Source organism: Gossypium hirsutum, chromosome A12, assembly GCF_007990345.1.
Source record: "Gossypium hirsutum isolate 1008001.06 chromosome A12, Gossypium_hirsutum_v2.1, whole genome shotgun sequence".
Classification (NCBI taxonomy): domain Eukaryota; kingdom Viridiplantae; phylum Streptophyta; class Magnoliopsida; order Malvales; family Malvaceae; genus Gossypium; species Gossypium hirsutum.
In genome coordinates this window covers 13,013,574-13,034,639 of record NC_053435.1, presented here as the reverse complement: position 1 = coordinate 13,034,639, position 21,066 = coordinate 13,013,574, and the positions used below count along the sequence as shown (strand labels likewise).

At 30.2% G+C, this 21,066-nt stretch overlaps 1 protein-coding gene across 1 annotated transcript; it reads left to right on the top strand.

Moving 5' to 3' along the window:
• The first annotated feature begins 9,961 nt into the window (after window positions 1–9,961).
• Window positions 9,962–12,549, top strand: LOC107917706 (amino acid transporter AVT6A). The gene is made up of 6 exons (XM_016846988.2): window positions 9,962–10,068; window positions 10,164–10,620; window positions 10,722–10,874; window positions 11,226–11,429; window positions 11,525–11,990; window positions 12,091–12,549. The coding sequence occupies exons 2-6, from the start codon at window positions 10,194–10,196 to the stop codon at window positions 12,215–12,217; spliced, it is 1,377 nt and encodes a 458-aa protein (XP_016702477.1). The 5' UTR covers window positions 9,962–10,068; window positions 10,164–10,193; the 3' UTR covers window positions 12,218–12,549.
• Window positions 12,550–21,066: the final 8,517 nt, after the last annotated feature.

Genomic DNA, 21,066 nt, shown 5'->3' with positions numbered 1-21,066 from the left:
TGCTAATGTCTTATAGCTTTATAGTTTATTTTTAGCTTTCATTTATCAAACCATGACTAAATAATTGTTTTATCTTTTAAGGATTAAAATGGAGAATACAATAGTATTTGATCAGATGAGTTTGATCGAAGTTGAATAAAATCAAGGTGTTGAACATGAAGATATGCTTGAGCATGGTATCCAACAATCAATTGTTGAGAACCAGAACCATATAATGGCATAGAATTTGAGTCACTGGATGAAGCACAAAAATATTATAACAGTTATGAAAGAGTTAAAGCTTTTGGCACTCTATTTTTAGATCTAGAACTAATAAAGTAATAATTTCTCGAGAATTTGTTTGTTCAAAAGGTGTGGAGGAAATAAACATTTTAAGAGATAAGATAGAATTCATGTAGCATTGGATGAAACTAGAGAAGGTTCTAAAGCAATGCTTTTAATATCTAAGAAAGAACACGGAAAATGGGTTATCAGTCTATTTTATTTAGATGTGCTTTTTATTATGGGATGAAATCAAAAAAAAAATTATTTAGTTATTGAGAACTTGGCTTGAAGCTATGTATAGATGTCCTCCAAAAACAATCACCACAGATCAAGATTCTGCAAATACAAATGCAATTGCAACAGTTTTGCTGCTTACTATACACCATTTTTGCATGCGGAATATTGAGAAGAAATTTCCTGAAAACTTTGAGTGATGTTTTACATTTAGAATATTGGTTTTAAGGAGTTTAATAATTGCATTCATAATACACTTACTCCTGATGAGTTTGAAGATGGATGAGACTTATTCAAACATATAATTTACAAGGTATTTTATGGTTAGACCAAATTTACTTTATTTTTCAAAAGTGGGTACTGACATTTTTATGTAACTCTTTTTGTGCTGGAATGTCAACAATTCAATGAAGTGAAAGTCTGAATAAAATTTTCAAGGATTATGTCAAAGCCAGTACTTCAGTAAGTAAGTTTGTTAAGAAATTTGAAGAAACTATCGATGATCGATATACTAGAGAATGAGAGAAAATTTTCAAGACCATGAACTCAAAACCCGTTTTTAAAACATTATATCCAATGGAAGCTGAGGCCTCTCATATATACACTCAAAAATTATTTAGAACATTTCAAAATGAGTTGGTTTATTCTCAAGAGTATGTTGCCAACAAAGTTGGTGTTAATGATGGTTCAAAAGTATACAAGGTACATGAGATTAACAAGGAAAAGCTAATTTATATGATAACTTTTGACGTATCATAAAATTGTGGTGTTTGTAATTGCCACAAATTTGAATTCATGGGCATTTTGTGTTGACATGTTTTGGCAGATTTCATAAAGAATGAAGTATTTTCCTTACTTTCTCAATACATCTTATGTAGGTGGAGAAAAGATGCCAAGAAAAATGGTAGTTCGGATATCCTAATGAGTGCAATTATTGATAAGGAAAATGAGTTATCTACTTTGTGGTTCAATAGTGTAATGTTACAATCTCTAAGAATTTATGAAAAAGCAATAAGATCAAGTAAACATTATGAATCAAAAACTTGTATGATGAACTAGATAGTTTAGCTATTGACAGAGTTGATAAAGCTATAAAGTTAACTTTAATTGATGAATCCATAGTTGGTGAAGATGATAATACTTTTTTATGATGGTGTGGCTTTAAGAGATCATATACATGCTGTCACCAAATGATGTTCTCCTTCGGTGATATGAGCTCATATTCATTAGATGATCACAAGATCACTTTTGTTGCCTGACCATTTCTAACAAGTATGAAAACAAGTTAAAACGAAAAAAATTAAAATAACACGATAAGGAAAGATGAGACTTCGACATAATAACGAACCTAAAAAAGAACCAACAATATAGTAGATCATGACCCATTTTTTATAAATTTGTTATGGAATCGAAAAGTATAAAAATAGAAAACTAAGACCCGCTAACTATAAAGAGTTAGGAATAGTCGATATAATTGATCACCACACCCCGAATATAGATGAGAAGGGGAATGATAAGATCAAAAGGGTTGAACGCCACAAAACAAAGTCTTGATAAGTTCGAGGGCATTCTTCAAAACTTAAAAGAATAAACTCTCAAAATATTTTTTTTATTAAAATCGAAATTCTAACCTTTCAAAGTTACAAAATGCAAACTATTTATAGACTATCCTAGGAAGATAAATGGACATGAATGTAAATTTTTAGGTTCCATATATGACCAAATGGTCATGTCCATCTTCTCTTGCAATGTATTCCCTCTTGACATCTTCTTGGTGTTTATGAATGAATGAAAGGTCAAACATCTCCCTTGGATGTGTATGCACTTAGGAAATATATGAATCCACGAATGGTTTCCTTAATTCCCCCTACCATATATGAACTTGCAGATTCAATGTTTGCTTCAAAACTCACATTATTCCCTCTTGAAAAAATGTCCATTCAAGAGTTTTGGTACATGAATTCAACCATTCATGAATTTGGCAAGAACAATGCACTTGGGAGCAAAATTGAAACGGTCACTTGTTGTTTGAATGAATGCATGAAATCTAGTTGGCTAAGGAAACATGTGTGCATAAATTTGCATGGGAACATGAATGGTTATAAGAACCCTTTTGTGACCGGCCATATACCTACAAACACTATAAATAAAGACCGTTAGCTCATTTGTAAAATCACAAACAATACATCTCAAAGATACTATAGTTAAAAATCGAACACAATATAAATAGAAATATGCATGCTATGAAATTAAAACATAATAAACATGACACATGACACACTAAAGACAACAAACATGTAACACGGCATAAACATAATATAAACACACAAAAGCTGTGGAAACTAAATATTATGCAAAGCATAAATTGAAGACACATTTGACACCTAAAAACACAAAACATTACTACAGGAAGATAATAAATTAAACCAACGAAACCTTGAAACCAAAAACTAAATGGCTAAGTGATAGGGCCTAAATAGTTAATCCAAAGTAACGTTTCATCTTAGTATTGGGCTTCACATAATGGGCCCAACCATTCTTCCATAATAGTCCAAAATGGATCATGTTTGCAAATAGAAATGGATCATTGGCCACTTATGAGCCCTTCTATTTGAATCTTCACATGATGTGACCGAGCTCAAATCATCCGTTGAGAAAAAAAAAACGTGTTGAGGAAATTAGTAAAGAATGTAAGACATGTTCATCCTATAGTTGAAAATGTCACACAATATGTTTACTATTTAGCTCTATCTCATTCAACGACCTTTTCCTATTTATCATTTATAGTTAGTATTTTTTTACGAGGAAAAGGAAAAATGTCTAAATATAGAGCCCAAAATCCAAATCAAAGAAGAAACCAAAAAAGACTAAGCAGTAAAACAAAGAGTACAAAAATAAAGCCACTAGCTCAACACAATTGCAGGCTACTTGCTTATCTTGAGTGATTTCGAAAATTTTCCAAAGTCTTTCAATGTTACCAAAGCACTAAACCAATGGATTAGTTGCACTTCAGATAAGGTAACAACAATGTGCATGAAGATGTAAGTATACCTCTCCTGCAAGAAGAAAAGAATATGGCACCATTTCCCCTTATTCTCTCCTATAAATGTTGGGGAATGTGCCCATATTATAATAAACATGTAATTGTTTTCTATTTATCTGAACGGTGAATAAATAAATAAAGTTAATTTCATATTTCATTATTATGTATTTTGTATTTCTGTCTTTCTTATTTTGCATGCATAGAGAAATTGTAACAAGCAAATATTAGCTCATAGATTGTCTAATTCAAACAAATGATAAGTGCCATTGTAAGGACGTTTACATTGCGAGAAAAACAATTTACTTTAGTAGATAATCTAAGCGAGTTCATAATCCTATAAAAGAATCAAAGTGAGCATTTGATTCAAATACTTAGAAAGATTATTATGTTGTCTACAATTCCAATTGAAAAGATGACTAATCTTGGCTATCGGAGCAGTTGACTCCACAGGTAGAGACATAGATGTATTTATTGGTAGAATGATACATTAGACTGGACCAAAATAAATTAATTCTGAATCAATTTCTAAATTAATTCACTTGTGCCATTCATGGTGTGATTTACCTAAATCCTAAGTTAGTCATTGATCATGCATATGTAACTCATGTGCTTAAGTATAAGTGAAGACTTATGCTCTAAAAATGATTGAGTCGATAGCTAGAATATTGGGTACATGACTTGTGTATGACATGACTTTACTAACAATAGTGAAATTCATAGCTCAATTAAATAGTTAACGATATCCTCTCATTGAAATTGTGTGGATTGATAAATATGGAACGTGGCCAAGGGTTACTTGTTCTCGAACGAGTAATTTATCACTGTCATTTGTTGCCAGTGATCATATTAATCATTAAGACACAATGATGACAATGAGATAAAATAAGATTGTATTGAGTGAACGGATTTAACTTAAAGGAATCAAGGGTATCATGTGAGGGTAATCCACAGATGATGAAGTCATTGGATAAAGTAGTTGGATGAATTACTTTCGTAAAGAGTATACAATAAAGAGTTTTCAATTGTGGTACTTCTTGTGGATTGACTCCATGATTAAATAATTACGAATTCTTAGAACAATATTTTTGGACATAATTGCAATTACTAGTGCCTAATTGTATATACCCGATTAGTCCCACTGCTAACTCAACAAAAGCTCAATCGGACTGCTTATGAATAAGAAGGAAATTCTATAATTTTGGAAATAATTTAATATAGTCGATTTATTCAATGTGGAATTAAATTGGACAGTCTTAAGAATTGTTCAACTAAAAAATTTGATTAAAGAATTTTCTTAAAAAATTAATTTTGAAAATCTAAGTGATTTTTGGAAAAATTAATTTTGATCTAATAAAATTAAATTAACCAAATTAATTAAAATTAATATGATATTTTTAGAAATTAACTTTCAAGTCAGAAAATTGGCCCAATGGGTATTTAAACTTGAAATTGGACCTGAAATAGTAAATTGGGCTTGAGAGCCCAAAACTGAGACCAAAACCCAAAAACTGGTCAAAGCGGGCCCGGTATGTAAAATCAGGCCGTCGATCCAATCGGTGACTAGACCAGACCGAACTGGTAGAAACCAAACTAGCTTGGGGTGCCGGCGGTTGCGACGGCGGCATTCCGATGGTCAAAAAATGGTCGATGGCGATGAATCTTCGGTGGATGAGCAGTAAAAAAATTACACTCCTAATGGAACTCTACCAGAGAATTTGATTTTAGATTAACTATTCTAAAAATAATATTATTTTAATAGATTTAATATTATATTTTCTCTTTACAACTTTTTCTTAAATTCAAGTGTGTATAAAATAATAACACAAGATTCCCTTTATATAGGAAGAGTTTAGAGAGTTCAACTATGATTAAACTTAATCACTTCAATATTAAATTAATATAATACTTATCAAGATAAATATTTTATTAATTTAACAAGATTTAGTTTTAAGATAATCATTTTAATATTAAAATAAGTATTAAATTAATTTTTTTGAAGAAATTAATTTAAAAACTTTCTAGAGATATTTTTCTTATTTATAACTTAACCCAAAAGTTTAGAGCAATTGCGAAATTATCTAATTGGTAATTTTTGTGAAAAATTTTCTGATTCAAAGCGACCTCACACTTGGTAGACGTGAGCTTAAGGATAGTAGAGAAGACTACTCGATCGAAGTGTTCATCTTAGATAAATAGAAAATATACAATTTTAATTAAGTGTTTATTACTTTATATATCACAAACAAATTCTTATTTTGAATTTTTTTTTAAAATTTATTTTTCGCTGCATTCTCTAATTTTTCAACAACAACTCCACTAACTAGTATCTAAATTGTGTCATAACCAAATAAGAGTCCTCCAATCCCAAGTGACAATTCAAGCTTCGTAAAGTAAGGAGATTTCCATGTCATCTTCCGGTACTCAATAGACTATGCCTTGTCTGCTTTTGTGACACCACCTTCAACCATGTTGTCCCAACAAGTGCACTGAAACTTCATTCTTTGAAAAGAAAAATAGAATAAGTGGTGCTGAAGCCAATACAAAAAAGAGTTTGGATCAGCCATGAAAGTAATGCAAGCTTACCAAATGAGGCCGTGACAAAGCTGATTAATGTTAATGCAGTGAAGATTTGTATTATTATTATTTTTTTGCTTAGGGATAATTATATTAAAACCCAAACGAGTAAAAAAGGCCAAAAATAATACAACATTGACATCCACAAGTGCTTTAACACGAACCCCGAGTACCCCCAAAAAAAAAGCACAACTAAAATGAACTTAGGACACACACCTAAACATGATAGTAAAATACAAAATACACCAACAAAAAATAAATTAAGCACTCAAACTTTGCTTCAATAAAATCAAGAAACACGAAAAAAAAATTTGGTGCAAGAAACTCAAATGCGTACTCAACAAATCATTGAAAAATCAGCCACAAGAGAAGCTGGTAAAAAGTCAAGACTTGGCAATAAGCAAATAGCTCTCTAGCGAATGATGTTCATAGCTCACTTGAATCGCATTAGCCAAATTAATCGGAAATTAAAGAAAACAATCACAAGATGCCCGACTAGAAGAGACTTCCAATGGCTGTCAACAATAAACACTCCTTGTCGAAAATTTGGCTCCAATACCATAAATCAAGTAGAGATTTCCCATGGTTGTCAACAAAAGTAAACTCCTCGCCAAGATTCTAATCCATGCAAGAACAAGATAGCCCCCACATAAACAAGCAAGCAAAATTCATTTCAAAAAACACACACCTAGAGTAAAAAAACAACATATCAAGTAGCAAATCCCCATGAAAATTTGTATTATTTGTTCTAGGATTTGAGTTTAAATGAGTTTGAAATTGTTATCGTGATTAATTAAATAGTTATTAGTGACGACATGAATAAGATATAAATTAAAATGAATTTAAAAAATTATTGATGATTCCAAAATGTTGCAAGAAAATGATGTTATGGACGCTACTTGCTAATAATTATTGTAATTGAAGAGAAAAGTCTTGTACTTTCAATTGAAAATTCATCTAGTATCAATTTATATTTCTCTTATTGCTAATGAGGACAAAGATAATAAATTATATAAAAATAGATAAGAAAACAAAGAAGAAGAAATTAGGAGTATATCAAATAAAAAATACAAAAAGATAATAGGATTGTGAAAAGTGAACTTTGGATTATATGCAACTTATTAGAAAGAGAAAAATTACCCAAAAAGAAAATTACAAGTAAAATTTCCCACAAGTTATGATCCTTAAAATAAAACAGATAAAGTTAGTAGTTCTCAGAAAAATTGACAATCAACTCAAACAAAAATTACCCAAAACAAATTATTATTTTAAAAAAATTACTCGTTCAAATTTGATTTGAACAATAGATATTAAGATTAAAAATGAGCTTGAAAAAAAAATAAGGTCATTAAAAATGAGTTAGGCTTGAGCTTAAATATTTAAAGTTTGAGCTCGACCTGACTTAACCTGACCTGACCCGATCTATTTCTATTTTTGTAATATATTATACTATGTTATTTTTATATATTATGTGATTTATAACGCATAAATTTAAATTTATAGTGATACATCATACTACAATATAAATATTTACAAAAATTTAAAGTTGCATATGAATAAAATTTAATAAATAAAAAATATTAATTTTTAAATTAAAATAATATAATATTTTTAAAAATATATATATGAACCTAAAATAAACTTGGGTTAGTCATTAACAAATATGAGTGAGCTTGAGTAAAATTTTAGGCTCATGTTTTGGATCAAGCTGAACTTAGACAAGTATAAAATATGTTAATATTATGCTTAAGTACAACCTCAACCCGACCCGACCTATAAATACCTTTAGGTTGGAGTATATAGATATAAAATATCTATAATTTATAATATATAATCAATAAATAATATAAAAACATTAGTTTAGTAAAAATTTTGAATCAATAAGAATACCTTTCATTGTTCATTATATTACTGAATTGACATTAAAAATAAGTTTTTATTTTTTAATAATAGAATTTTTATTCATTCCAACTATACACTTGAGTATATTAATTAATTATTATTAGATGTTTTTTAAAATTAATTACTATTTAATTAATGATATAGTTATATATCAATTAAAATTAAGATATATCATTAATAATATCACATCAATAATATTTTTTATATTTATTTGTATAATAAAATTTTTATTCACTTGAACTACACAATGGAGTATTTTAATTAATTATTATTAGATATTATTTTGAATTAATTAATGTTATAATTATACATAAATTATAATTACGATTTACCATTATAAATAAAATTGATCATTTAAGCATTTGCAAACAATAACATCTAAAAAAAATCTGCATTATTCGTGCAACTCCACAAATATGAATGATAATACTTGTTTGTACTTTTGATTTTATACTTTGCATCGTGAATTCGACACACATTGTAATTTTAGTCAAATCAAATTATTAGTAACTAATTTCATACCCAAATTAGTAGTGATAAGTTAGAAGTATTTTTTATAGAGTACTAAAATAATGATTAAAAAGTTATTTTTTATTTTTAGGAACCTGGATTTCTTAAATTTATTTAAATATATTTTTATTTTAATTATTTTTTTTATATTTTCTTTAATTTATTTCATATTATTTTTTTATTACAATTAGATGGTTTAATATCAATTGTCACTTACAAAAATAAATTATTATAAAATTGGAATATATATTATTATCATCTCATTCTAATTAGATATTATCAACATGATTTATAAAGTTGAATTTGATTATATTCAATACAATTTGAATTTTCTTTTTAATTACTAACAACTTTTTGGTCTTAAATAGAAAAAAATTAAAATATAAATTATTAAAAATATTTTTTAATGTTAAAACTAAAAAAAAATTGAAACTAATGTTTAAACATTAAATTTAAAATTAATAGTTAATTTGATAATTTTTATACCTTAAAATCATAATTTATTTTATCTATTATTATTGTAAACTTGCAAATTAAATCACACTCTAATCATTCTCTAAATAATTTTTATTTATTAGAATTAAAATTTTAAAATATTTACATAAATTTTCAAAATAGTGTTGTTCTTTTATCTTTATTTAAATGTATTCCATTATAAGAAATAAAAATATTTTATTAAATAATAAAAATATAAACACATGTATTCAGGTATAGCTTACGTGTTACCAGAAGCTAATATATATAAAAGCACATCGTGTGGATTATATTACTTTAACTTTAAATAATAATTTAAATAATGAACATCTTTATATATGAACCCATAAAATTTTATAAATAGTATAGTTATATAGTAATATAACATAATTATATTAATTACTAATTATCTATTGACTATTAAAAAAATAAAAATGAAGAGGTTGAAGTTATAATAACGTATTGGCCAAAGGGTCACACTTCCCAAAAATAAAATGAAAATTTTCATGCAAACTTGGATGGAAGTAGATGAATCATGAACCGATCTTCCTCATGCCTTACTCGATTACCATCCGTAATTAAGATATTAAAATTTAGCTAAGTAAACTCGCCAGTCGAATTTGTTTATGTTTTCTCCCTTCAAATTTGCATGGAAAGGTCAAGCGGCTGAAGGGTTTCCCAATGGCAGAAACAGGATCCTTGCATAAGTAGCAAGAAAGTCAAAGAACGGGAGAAAAAGCTCAGCCATTACAATTGCTAATGCACAACGGCGGAAACTTGATAACATGCACCATCCTTCTATCGTGCTTCCTTGAATTAAAATATCCCAAATCATTCTATTATTAGTACTAGATTCTAATTTTAGATTCTGTGTCTGGTGAAATTTTGATCTTCCTTTTTTGGGGTTATCTTCGATTTAATTCAAGGAAATATAAATTGGGTTTTTAAGCTTTTGTTGGCTGGAATTTTGTATTAATATATTTGGAAAAGGTATATCTTTAGGTGCAGAAGAGAAATCTTCTCTTTTTTTCAACCTCAAAAGGGTGCAAAGTTTAGATTTTTTAGAGGTTAGGACTATTAATGAAATTTTTAAAAGAAAAAAATTTATCCAGGGAATTAATGTTTTGGCACCTAAAGCTTTTGTCTTTTTTGTGCGAATCAGATTCTTGGAGCGTTTTTGGTGATTTTGAAGATGACAGTTGGGGATATAACACCAAATAAAGAGAAGGGTTCAGGGAGGAGCAAACATGTTGCTGATGAGAAAGCTCCCTTGATACCCAAACAACAAGATGAAGATGCTGGTCATGATGAATTTAATGGAGCCTCTTTTATTGGGGCAGTGTTTAACTTGTCAACAACAATTGTTGGTGCAGGGATCATGGCCTTGCCCGCTACAATGAAAGTCCTGGGACTGATTCTTGGTGTTGCTCTTATCATCTTTATGGCCTTCTTAACTGATGCCTCTATTGAGTTCTTGATAAGGTTTAGTAAGGCTGGAAAAACAACTTCTTATGGAGGTCTTATGGGGGATGCATTTGGAAAGTATGGAAAAATCATGTTGCAAATCTGTGTTTTAGTCAACAACATTGGAGTTCTCATTGTGTATATGATTATTATTGGTATGGTTTCATTTCATTCAACTTAGAATTGCATATCTGGTTGTTCTTTTACATTCAATTGAGCTATAAAATTATTATAATTCATAAATTGTTTCTTGAAGGTGATGTGCTTTCTGGAACATCATCAAGTGGAGTTCACCATGCTGGTGTCCTTGAAGGTTGGTTCGGGCAACGTTGGTGGAACGGGCGTACCTTTGTTCTTCTCATCTCAACAATCGGCATATTCTCTCCTTTGGCATGTTTTAAACGCATTGGTTAGTGGTCTTGTTGTGCTAATGTTTGCTGAATTTTATCTGTCTTGCTTGTTCTTAAGAGATATTAGCACTTAGAATATCGACACAATTAAAGTAGAAAGCACCCAAGTTAATCGGTAAACATATTAGATGTATAACTATTTTGGTATTTTAGAGCAGCTCTACGAAGAACATTCGTTCATTTATCATAGATGGAATTTACAAATCCTATAAGTGTTTGTTATTTCGATTATCTCGGAGAATCAGCAGTGCTCTTTTACTTATTAAATCCAAACTCAAACATCCTGTCTTTGAATTCTATAGCTTTTATTGCATGTCACTAACTTGCTGTTGTGCATTCTCATATTTCAGACTCCTTAAGATTTTCGTCGGCATTGTCAGTTGCTCTTGCTGTTGCGTTTCTTGTCATTATTCTGGCCATAGCAATTTTCAAGTTGATTAGCGGAACTGTAGTGATGCCGAGATTGCTACCGGATGTCACTGATTTGACCTCATTCTGGAAACTCTTCACTGTATTCCCTGTTCTAGTCACCGCATTTATCTGCCACTACAATGGTATGCGACTTGATTAAAGTAACTTGTTTTTCATCTGGACTTCAGTGCAGGTTAATCAGAATACTTAAGATTCATATGTTTTGAACAATTTGCAGTTCACAATATAGCCAATGAACTCAAAGACAAAAACCAGATAGGAGCAGTTGTTCGAACTTCTCTCGCTTCATGCTCAATTGTTTACATATTGACAAGTTTCTTCGGATTCCTTCTATTCGGTGATGCAACATTGGGTGATGTGCTTGCCAACTTCGATACTGACCTAGGCATTCCCTATAGCTACCTACTTAATGATGCTGTCCGTGTGAGCTATGCTGCTCACCTCATGCTTGTATTTCCCATCGTCTTTTATCCACTTAGAATCAACATAGATGGCCTCTTCTTCCCTTCCGCGAGCCCTTTACCCCAGTCTACCACGAGGTTTGCTTTTATTACTTCCGGACTCTTGACACTTATCTTCTTGGGTGCAAATTTCATACCCAGCATCTGGGTTGCTTTCCAATTCACTGGAGCAACCGCTGCAGTTTGCCTTGGATTCATTTTTCCCGCCGCTGTAACGCTTAGGTGAGGTTTTCAATTCCATTCAGTTCATCATCTTTGGTTTTAAAGTCGATGTTACCATTATTGTTTGGTTTCCATCAAATCATACTCCATCCGGTTTCAGGGATCGCCATGTTATATCGAGAAAGGAGGACAGGATGTTAGCTATTGTCATGATTGTCCTTTCTGTGTTTTCAAATATGGTGCTCGTGTATGGCAATGCCATATCTTTGTTGAAGAAGAATCAATGAGCATGAGCCCCTAAAGAGAACCCGAGTTATAGAATCATCCAACCCAGGCTTCGGTTTCTCAAGCCATTTAATTAGATCAACTTCTCCTCTTTTCAACTGTATAAAAATGTTAGATTTTTAGGGAAGTGAATGTAATTTTATATTTCATTGCACTGTATGCAATAATCATCTTGTGGAGGCTTGCAATCAAAGTTGCAAAATTATAAATATGGTAAATCTTAGACTTGTAAAATGTGAGCATCATCGTACATCACTCCGAGAAGTTTGGTGCTTTACATTTGATTACAAAGACAATATTTTTTTTTATCAATCTTTTTTTTATTAATCTTATTATATGTTCTAATCATATTTAATTTTTCGACATATAACCTCTTCCTAACCCATAAATAGGAGGATATTGTAGTTCAACATATTTGAACCCACGTCCTCCTGCATTGACAACAATACCTATGCTAATCAAATTAAAACTTAATCGACAAGAGAATAATTATTAAATATGAAGTTTAAATTAAATGTATTAAAGCAACTTGTAAAATTTTAAATATATGTGAGCTATTTTAGACCCAACAGTTTACTAAAATCTTTAAAGATGGACTTGAATAACTTATATTTGTGAATACCAAAATATTTATCAATATTCATGAAGTTATATCAAAATATATAAAGTTTTACCAAAATTTTTAATGATGTATCAAATCTCCAAAAGTGTTACTATAATTTTTAAGGTTATATCAAAATTTTTAAAAATTTTCCTAGTATCTTAGACTCCATCAACTCAATATTTTGTGTTTAAGGTTATACAAAAATATCTAAGATTTACCAAAATTGCTGAAGTCTAGCCAAAATTTGTAAGGTTATACCAAAATTTCTAATGATTTCGTTAATGCCCAAACTCAATTAACTAAAACATTTTGGCATACCAATATTTTTAAGAATTTACCAAAATTTCTAAGGTTATATCAAAATTGTAATGCCCCCTTTACCCAAGACCGTCGCCGGAGTCGAGCACGAGGCATTACTAAATTTATTTGTGCACTTAAACAAATTCAAACAATTTATATCACACTTTCCAGACAAGCTGTCTAACTGCGTTACAGAAGCAAAAAAAAATCATATCTCGAGTTACAAAAATCAAAACCCAAATTCGTAAATTTTCCCCGAATCTAGGCTCATATATCTACTTACTAATTTTTTTCTAGAATTTTTGGTTTGGCCAATTAGTACAGTTTATTAGTTGAAGTCTCCCCTGTTTCATGGTTCGGCTGCTCTGACCCCTGTGCACTACGAACCAAATTTCTCCATGTACAGAATTCAAATAACCAAGCCGTTTATTTCTATTAAAAATAGACTCAATAAGGAATCCATAAATATATAGTATGACTTCTAATTAATTTTTTAAAATTTTTAATGATTTTTACAAATCAGAACAGGGGAGTTCAAAATCACTCTGACCTTGTCTTACAAAAATTCAAATGTCTCCTGATATGAAAGCCTTTTGCTTACACCGTTTCTTCTATGTGAAACTAGATTCAATAAGATTTAATTTCATATTTTATTCAACCTCTAATTATATTTTCATGATTTATGGTAAATTTTCAAACTCAAACTACTGCTACTAACTAAAAACTGTTTTAGTACAAAATGTTGTTAACTAGTTTATAACATCTTTACTTCATTTCATTTAAACTCTATACATGCCATATAAATCTTCAAACATAAAACAAAAGCTACCGGAATTGATCTGGATAGTGTGCTTTGTTGTGTTGATCTGATCTACCAACTTCACTTCAATTCAATCTACATAAAAATATCAAACACACACAAGTAAGCTTATTGAAGCTTAGTAAGTTCATAGGTTTAAAAGTAATGCTTACCAAACATAATATTTCCAAACAATACCAAAACATTTACTAAAGTTTCCTGCGATTCACAACCATTGTTATAATAATTCACATAGTTGAGCTCAACAGATCTCTTTCATTTGGATCACTTCTCTTTTATTTCTTATAATCAAATTAGGAAACGGCTTACGAAATTGAGTACGTCGTTGCTCAATGCCACGATTCACAACTCAGTATGGTTTTCCTCATTGAAATACCATACCTACATTTCACGGCTCAGTATGGATAATACCATACCTACATTTCACACTTTTCCATGGAACAACCATGGTCTTATCCATCAATTCATCACACGTCACGATACGAACGTACTCAATCCTGCGTTTTTCCTAATTTGCATTTCCACATTTATTCTTTCATTAACAAAATCTACACAATCCCACAACAAATTCGTATATAATAACACATTATATACTTCAATCATTCACAAATAAACATCTAAATTCAACCATATGAACTTACCTGGCTAATTTGTAGAAGATATTGAAATTTAGGGACTATTCCGTAACTTTTTCTTTTCCTCGTTCTTCTTTGGATTCTTGATCTATAATATAAAATATTTCTACTCATTAGCATTTATTTGATTTCTATTTCACTTCACAATTTATGCTGTTCAATTTTCGTAATTGCACTTTTACCCCAAAATTTATAGTTTCACAATTTAGTCCCTGCTCAATTCACCCATCAATTGAAATAATTTTTCTCAATTAACACTTTATTTTATCATTATAAACTATTTCAAAACCTTTTATATTCTTAATTTCAACAGCAACCTTCAATTCACAACTTTTTCACAATTAGGTCCTAAATATCATTTCCTATCAAAATCACTTAATAAAACCACCTTAATATGAAATTAGAACTTAAATTTCATAATAATTCATCATAAAATTCCCTTATCCATCCAGGGTAACTTCCAATTTCACCCATAAAATCAAAAACTAATGAATTCCATAAGTGGACCTAATTGTAAAAGTCATAAAAACATAAAAATTATCAAGAAAAAGCAAGAATTAAACTCACATGATGTAAAAATATGAAAAACCAGCTTTCTCCAGACCTTCTATGGCGTTTTGGCTGAGAAACTATGAAGAAATGTCTAGATTTTCAATTACATCATTATTTAACTATTAACTTTTATGCTATTTCCAATTTTGCCCATTGTTCACATTGTTTTCTTGCTTATTTCATACCCAAACCGTCCAGCCATTAACCTTTGGGTCTAATTGCTCTTTAAATCCATCTTTTTAAATACTTAAGCTATTTACTCACAATTTAACAAATTTTGCGTTATTTTCAATTTAGTCCTTTTTAATTAATTAGCTATCCAAACGTTAAAATTTTCTAACAAAACTTTAATACTAACTCAATGACACTCCATAAATATTTATAAAAATATTTATAGCTCGATTTTTAATTTTGAGGTCTCGATACCTCATTTTTGACCCGTTTGACCTAATAAATTCTTTTAATTCACTAATTTCACCATTTCAAAAATTCTTCTAAATCCTTACTTGACACATAAATATTAAATTATTATCTTGTTCAATCTTATTTGTCGGATTTAGTGATCTCAAATCACCATTTCCGACACCACTGAAAATTAGGTCGTTACAAAAATATCCTTAGATTTTTAAAATGTAACACCCTAAACCCGGCCTAGACGTTATGGTCGAATCCAAGAGTGTCACGAAGAAGGGTTTTGAAATTAATGATCCTTCGATAAAACATCCAAGTTTAATAAAACGTATTCATTTATAAATTTATTATTGACTATTACATGTTATCCTTTAATGTAACCAAATCATTTCGCAGCGGAAGTTGAAAAACCGTTTAAAACAAAACCACGCTCGTGTTTTCAAAAATAATCTTTGCTCACATACAATCGATATTTTGTCAAGTCGTCGCAGTTTAGAAATCATAACGCAACCAGACTAAAAATTTAAACCAAAAAGTCCAAAAAGTCCAAAAAGTCCGAAGAGTCCAAAAATTACAAAACTCTCACGAAAGCTGGAAATTTTAGTAAAACCATTAAATAATAAAAATGGAAATAGTTTCTCGTCAAGTGGTCACCGCTAAGCCTCCGTTGCACCAACCCGCTTATGTCTGTGGATTACCTGAACAGAACAGACAAACAACTGTGAGTTTTCGTAAACTCAGTGTGTAACCCAACAGAAATAGCCATGTAACATACACAGAATTTCACATACAGTCAGATACAGATTAGGACATAAGTTCATGACAGATACAGATAACAGAATCAGATAAGCAGAGCAGATATACAGAATCCTACCCCTATTTGCTACACACCATCTTTGACCATCCAATCACACCACGTGGGGTTAAAAACACCCACCTATCCCAACACACCATATAGTGTCGATGCAGCACATGACAGAATAATATGCAGTCAAGCTGCCAAAATATAGGTGAAAGGTTGCCGTACAGATTACTTCCTCCACATATGTAAAACCCACCCCAAACATGGATATAGGATACAGAATTAACATGCTTAACATGTTCGTATATAGATAACATATATATACTCAAACAGAACAGTCAGTCACACCCACATGCCTGTGTTGGCCCATACGCGCAAGTTGGCCTTACCTGTGTGGCCCACACAGCCTGGCCCAAAACCCACACGCCCCATCTGGCCTAGCTCGTGTGGCCCAAACGGCCACACTCACACCATCACACAATCGTGTCATGCACAAGGCAGTGTCTAGCACACGATCAACCACATGGTCGGCCACACGCCCGTGTGGCATTAACAAACTCCAATTTTGGCTTTCACCGAAGCTCAATTTTTTGTGTTAGAAGTACATACCTGGTTCGTTTTCAAAGCAATCACACCTCCGAAATGAATAAAACCTAAAATTATCACAAAACGTCCACAATCAAAATGAGTTCACAATTCCAAACGAGACCCCCTTTAAGCACAACGCAACCAAACCCAAAATCACAACAGAAATTCATACTTAAACAATTCAAAAACTTACCATTGACAATAGCAGCCTCAAAAATTCACTACACAACTGAAGGGTATAACAAATCAGCCCAAAACACCCATAGAAACTAAAGTATTACACAACAACTCCCTCAACCCACAGCATAATCTTACCTACTAAGCACGCGAAGGGACTGAAAATCAAAGGAAAGAAATAAGACCGAAATCAGAAAAGAAAAGAAAAGAAGTTGATAGAGGAACAGAGAAGAAAACGCCAGAGAGAGGGGAAAAATTGAGAAATTAAAATAAAAATTTAAATTAATGCCTACAATATCTCAACCCCCACATTATTCCACTAGTAATCGACCCACAACTCTCAACTGCCTCAATGCTCATACAAGGATCAGCAAGCTCATTCTAATATGAGTTTACAAACGATACTATATGTAACGTCCCCTAACCCTATACCGTCACCGGAACAGGGGTACGAGACATTACAGTCAATACAGTCCAATTTCGGTCATTAATTAAAATAAATATTCACACACATCCTAGTTTTAAGATGTCGTCCCTTTAATGGGCCCTCGCGGTCCAATATGAACAGTAAATTCAATTCGGGACTAATTTAGAATCAGTACGAATTTTTAGTAAATTTCAAAATTCATACTACATACCGTTGCCAACCATAATTTACTCATTTCATCAATACTTTTACAACCTAAATGACTCTCATTAAACATCCTGGGTACATGCCATTATCAATACTCAACATACTTTACCTTAATGAATCCGGGATCGTCTTGGGATGTTGATTCAACGTACTATCTTTACTTAACCTGCGCACAGAAACAAACCGTACGCTGAGTGTGGTATACTCAGTGGCATTTCTATAATCCGAACATTTAATAATATAACAAGTACTTAAGATCATAATAACAATTACAATTATGCAATTATTTATTCATAGATAAATTTCAACTACTTACCATATAAATTTTATACAAATCATATAATAAACACTATAACATAATTGTTCAATTCTTAACTAAATCCATTATTATTTACTCCATTCTTTCACTTACTACTCGGTATAGCTTTCCTTAATTTACTCACAATTCAATATCATTAAACTATATTCAACTATACACTTATCAATCATATTCCATTTTAATTCATTTCAATAATTGTCAATTTCATTTATATCATATCAACTTACTATCCCTGGTAGCTTTCAGTATATACATACGATTCATATATCTCAAATCATATTTCGATTCATCAAGTGGCATCATATATCATCAATTCGAACTCCAATCACTTCATGAACCTTTGGTTCATATTTTCAATTTCATATCTAAATTTTCAATTCTCAATTCAATTTCTCATTTTATTTCAATAGCTTGATCAATCAAATTTATTCGATTCACTTATTTACCCCTATTAACAAACCCGAACTTTGACGGATACACGGATTTCAACCCAAACACACCAGTACGGCACATTGTGCCTAAAACGGTACATAGTACCTGATCAGTATACGACACATAAAGTGCCTAAAACGACACACGAGGTGCCTGAAATACGACACATAAAGTGCCTGATCGATAAAGCTGGCAAATCCCTTACACTTCCAGATCCTATGGCATGCCAATTATATCCGACTCAGCCCGACTAGTTAATAGGGTATTTCATTCACTTTCTCAATTTAATAATTCTTTCATCAATATACCATTCTCATAATCACATATATTCACCCATTTTCACAATTCATACAATTTCATTCAATTCAACAATATATTTCAATTATTCACATTAATTCATAATTCAATAAAATTCAATTCACTTTTCAATATCAAATATTCAAATATCACAATCTCATATATTCATATCAATTTCCTCATATTTCAAATCAATATATTTTTCAATATAATATTCATTCAATATTCAAATTTCTACATAAATCATATATATTATATAATTCAATCAATATAAATTCGATCAAAATAATTTCAATCAATATAAATTCAATAAATTCATCGCATACCAAAATCAATCCATTCCAATTGTAAAACATCATAATTCTAACACTAACAATTTCCATATGTATATAAATATAATAAATAATAACTAAATTCGGATTATAGAAATACAAACCATAATTTTCGAGCTAACTCCCGTTGACTTTGTCTTGTCCTTTCTTAGCCGAGATTTCCAGTACCACATTGACTACGAAATTAATACAATTCATAATCATTAATACATTACTAATTCATATCTTAAGTTAAAGAATTCTAAATTAAGATCCGCTAATTTTTCCTGAAACTAGACTCACAAATCTTCTTACAATAAAATTTTCAGAATTTTTGGTTTAGCCATTAAGTACAGTTTATTCTTTAAATTCATCCCTATTCTGCTGTCTGACAGTTTCGTCCATTCTTCACTAAAAATTAATTATCTCACAGTACAGAACTCGGATAATATTCCTGTTGATTTCTCCTGAAAATAGACTCATTAGGGATTCTAAACATATAACTTTAAGCCTCTAATTATTTTTCTTAAATTTTTGGTGATTTTCCAAAGTCAGAACAGGGGAACCCGAATTCATTCTGACCTTGTCTCACAAAATTCATTATATCTCATAATTTACAATTCAATTGCTTATATCGTTTCTTCTATAGGAAACTAGACTCAATAGTATTTAATTCCATATTTTATTCATCCTCTAATTCAATTTCTACAATTTTTGGTGATTTTTCAAATTTAGACTACTGCTACTGTCCAAAATAGTCTTAGTCCAAAATGTTGATTTACTTTAATTTCAATTTAATTCTAACTAAATTCACTTACTTTTCTATCTTAATTCATACTTTATTTCTACTCAATTTTTAACCAAACTTAGACATAATTATCTATTTTTCATCATAAAACCATAATTTCGAAATTCTTTCAATTTAGTCCTTAAAGCATAAAACTTAAGAATCAATTTACAATTCAATCCTTGTATCATTTTTAACTTGAATTTCTATCAATTTAGCCCTTAATTCATCATTTTATTTAACATGGACAATATCTAGAAATCTAATAACTATCAAAATATCAACTTAATTTCATCAAAACTTTGTTCTAAAACTTCTAAAACTTCTAAAACATCAAAATTAAGTAAAAAGGGCTTGATTGACTTACCTATTAAAGCTTAAAGCTTCAAACCTTGAATTTTCCCTTTTCTCCCCTTCTTTCTTTCTTTTTCTCCCCTGCTATCAGTTTCGTTTCATTCTGTTTCTATTTCCTTTCATTTGCTTCTTTAGTTCATATATATAATATAATATAATATAATATAATATAATATAATATAATATAATTAAAACATAAAGTATCTTTATTATATAATAATATAATAATATAATAATATACTAAACATAAAAAATTCTTAGATTTTTTTCACGATAAACCGCCTCAATTTATACTTTTTGTATAATTGCCCTTTTAGTTCTTTTTATTTTCTTTTAATCTATAATTCAACTTTCACACTTTATTCAATTTGGTCCTTTTACTTAATTACTCTTAATTAGATTAAATTCACTTAATTAAACTCTAATTAACCACTCATTTTACTTCGTAAATATTTTTAATAAATATTTACGAATCCATTTTTCAGAAACGGAGACCCGAAAATACACTTTTTCGGTAACGGTAAAATTCGGGTCATTACACTATATAAGTCCACCCAAAAGGAATAAGGCTTGGATAAAAAATAACAAAATTTTTCAAATGTGATACTTGAACCCAAGACCTTATATACACACCCAAAACACTTAACCACTAAAGCAAATATACATTTGTATTAAATTTTAGAAAAACAACAATAAACTAATTGGGGCATTACATAAAATAATAACATTTCGGATAAATTATCAAAATAGTCGCTTTTGTTTACCTCAAAGTTACATTTTAGTCACATATGTTTGAAATGTTATGTTTTAGTCACTGACGTTAACATG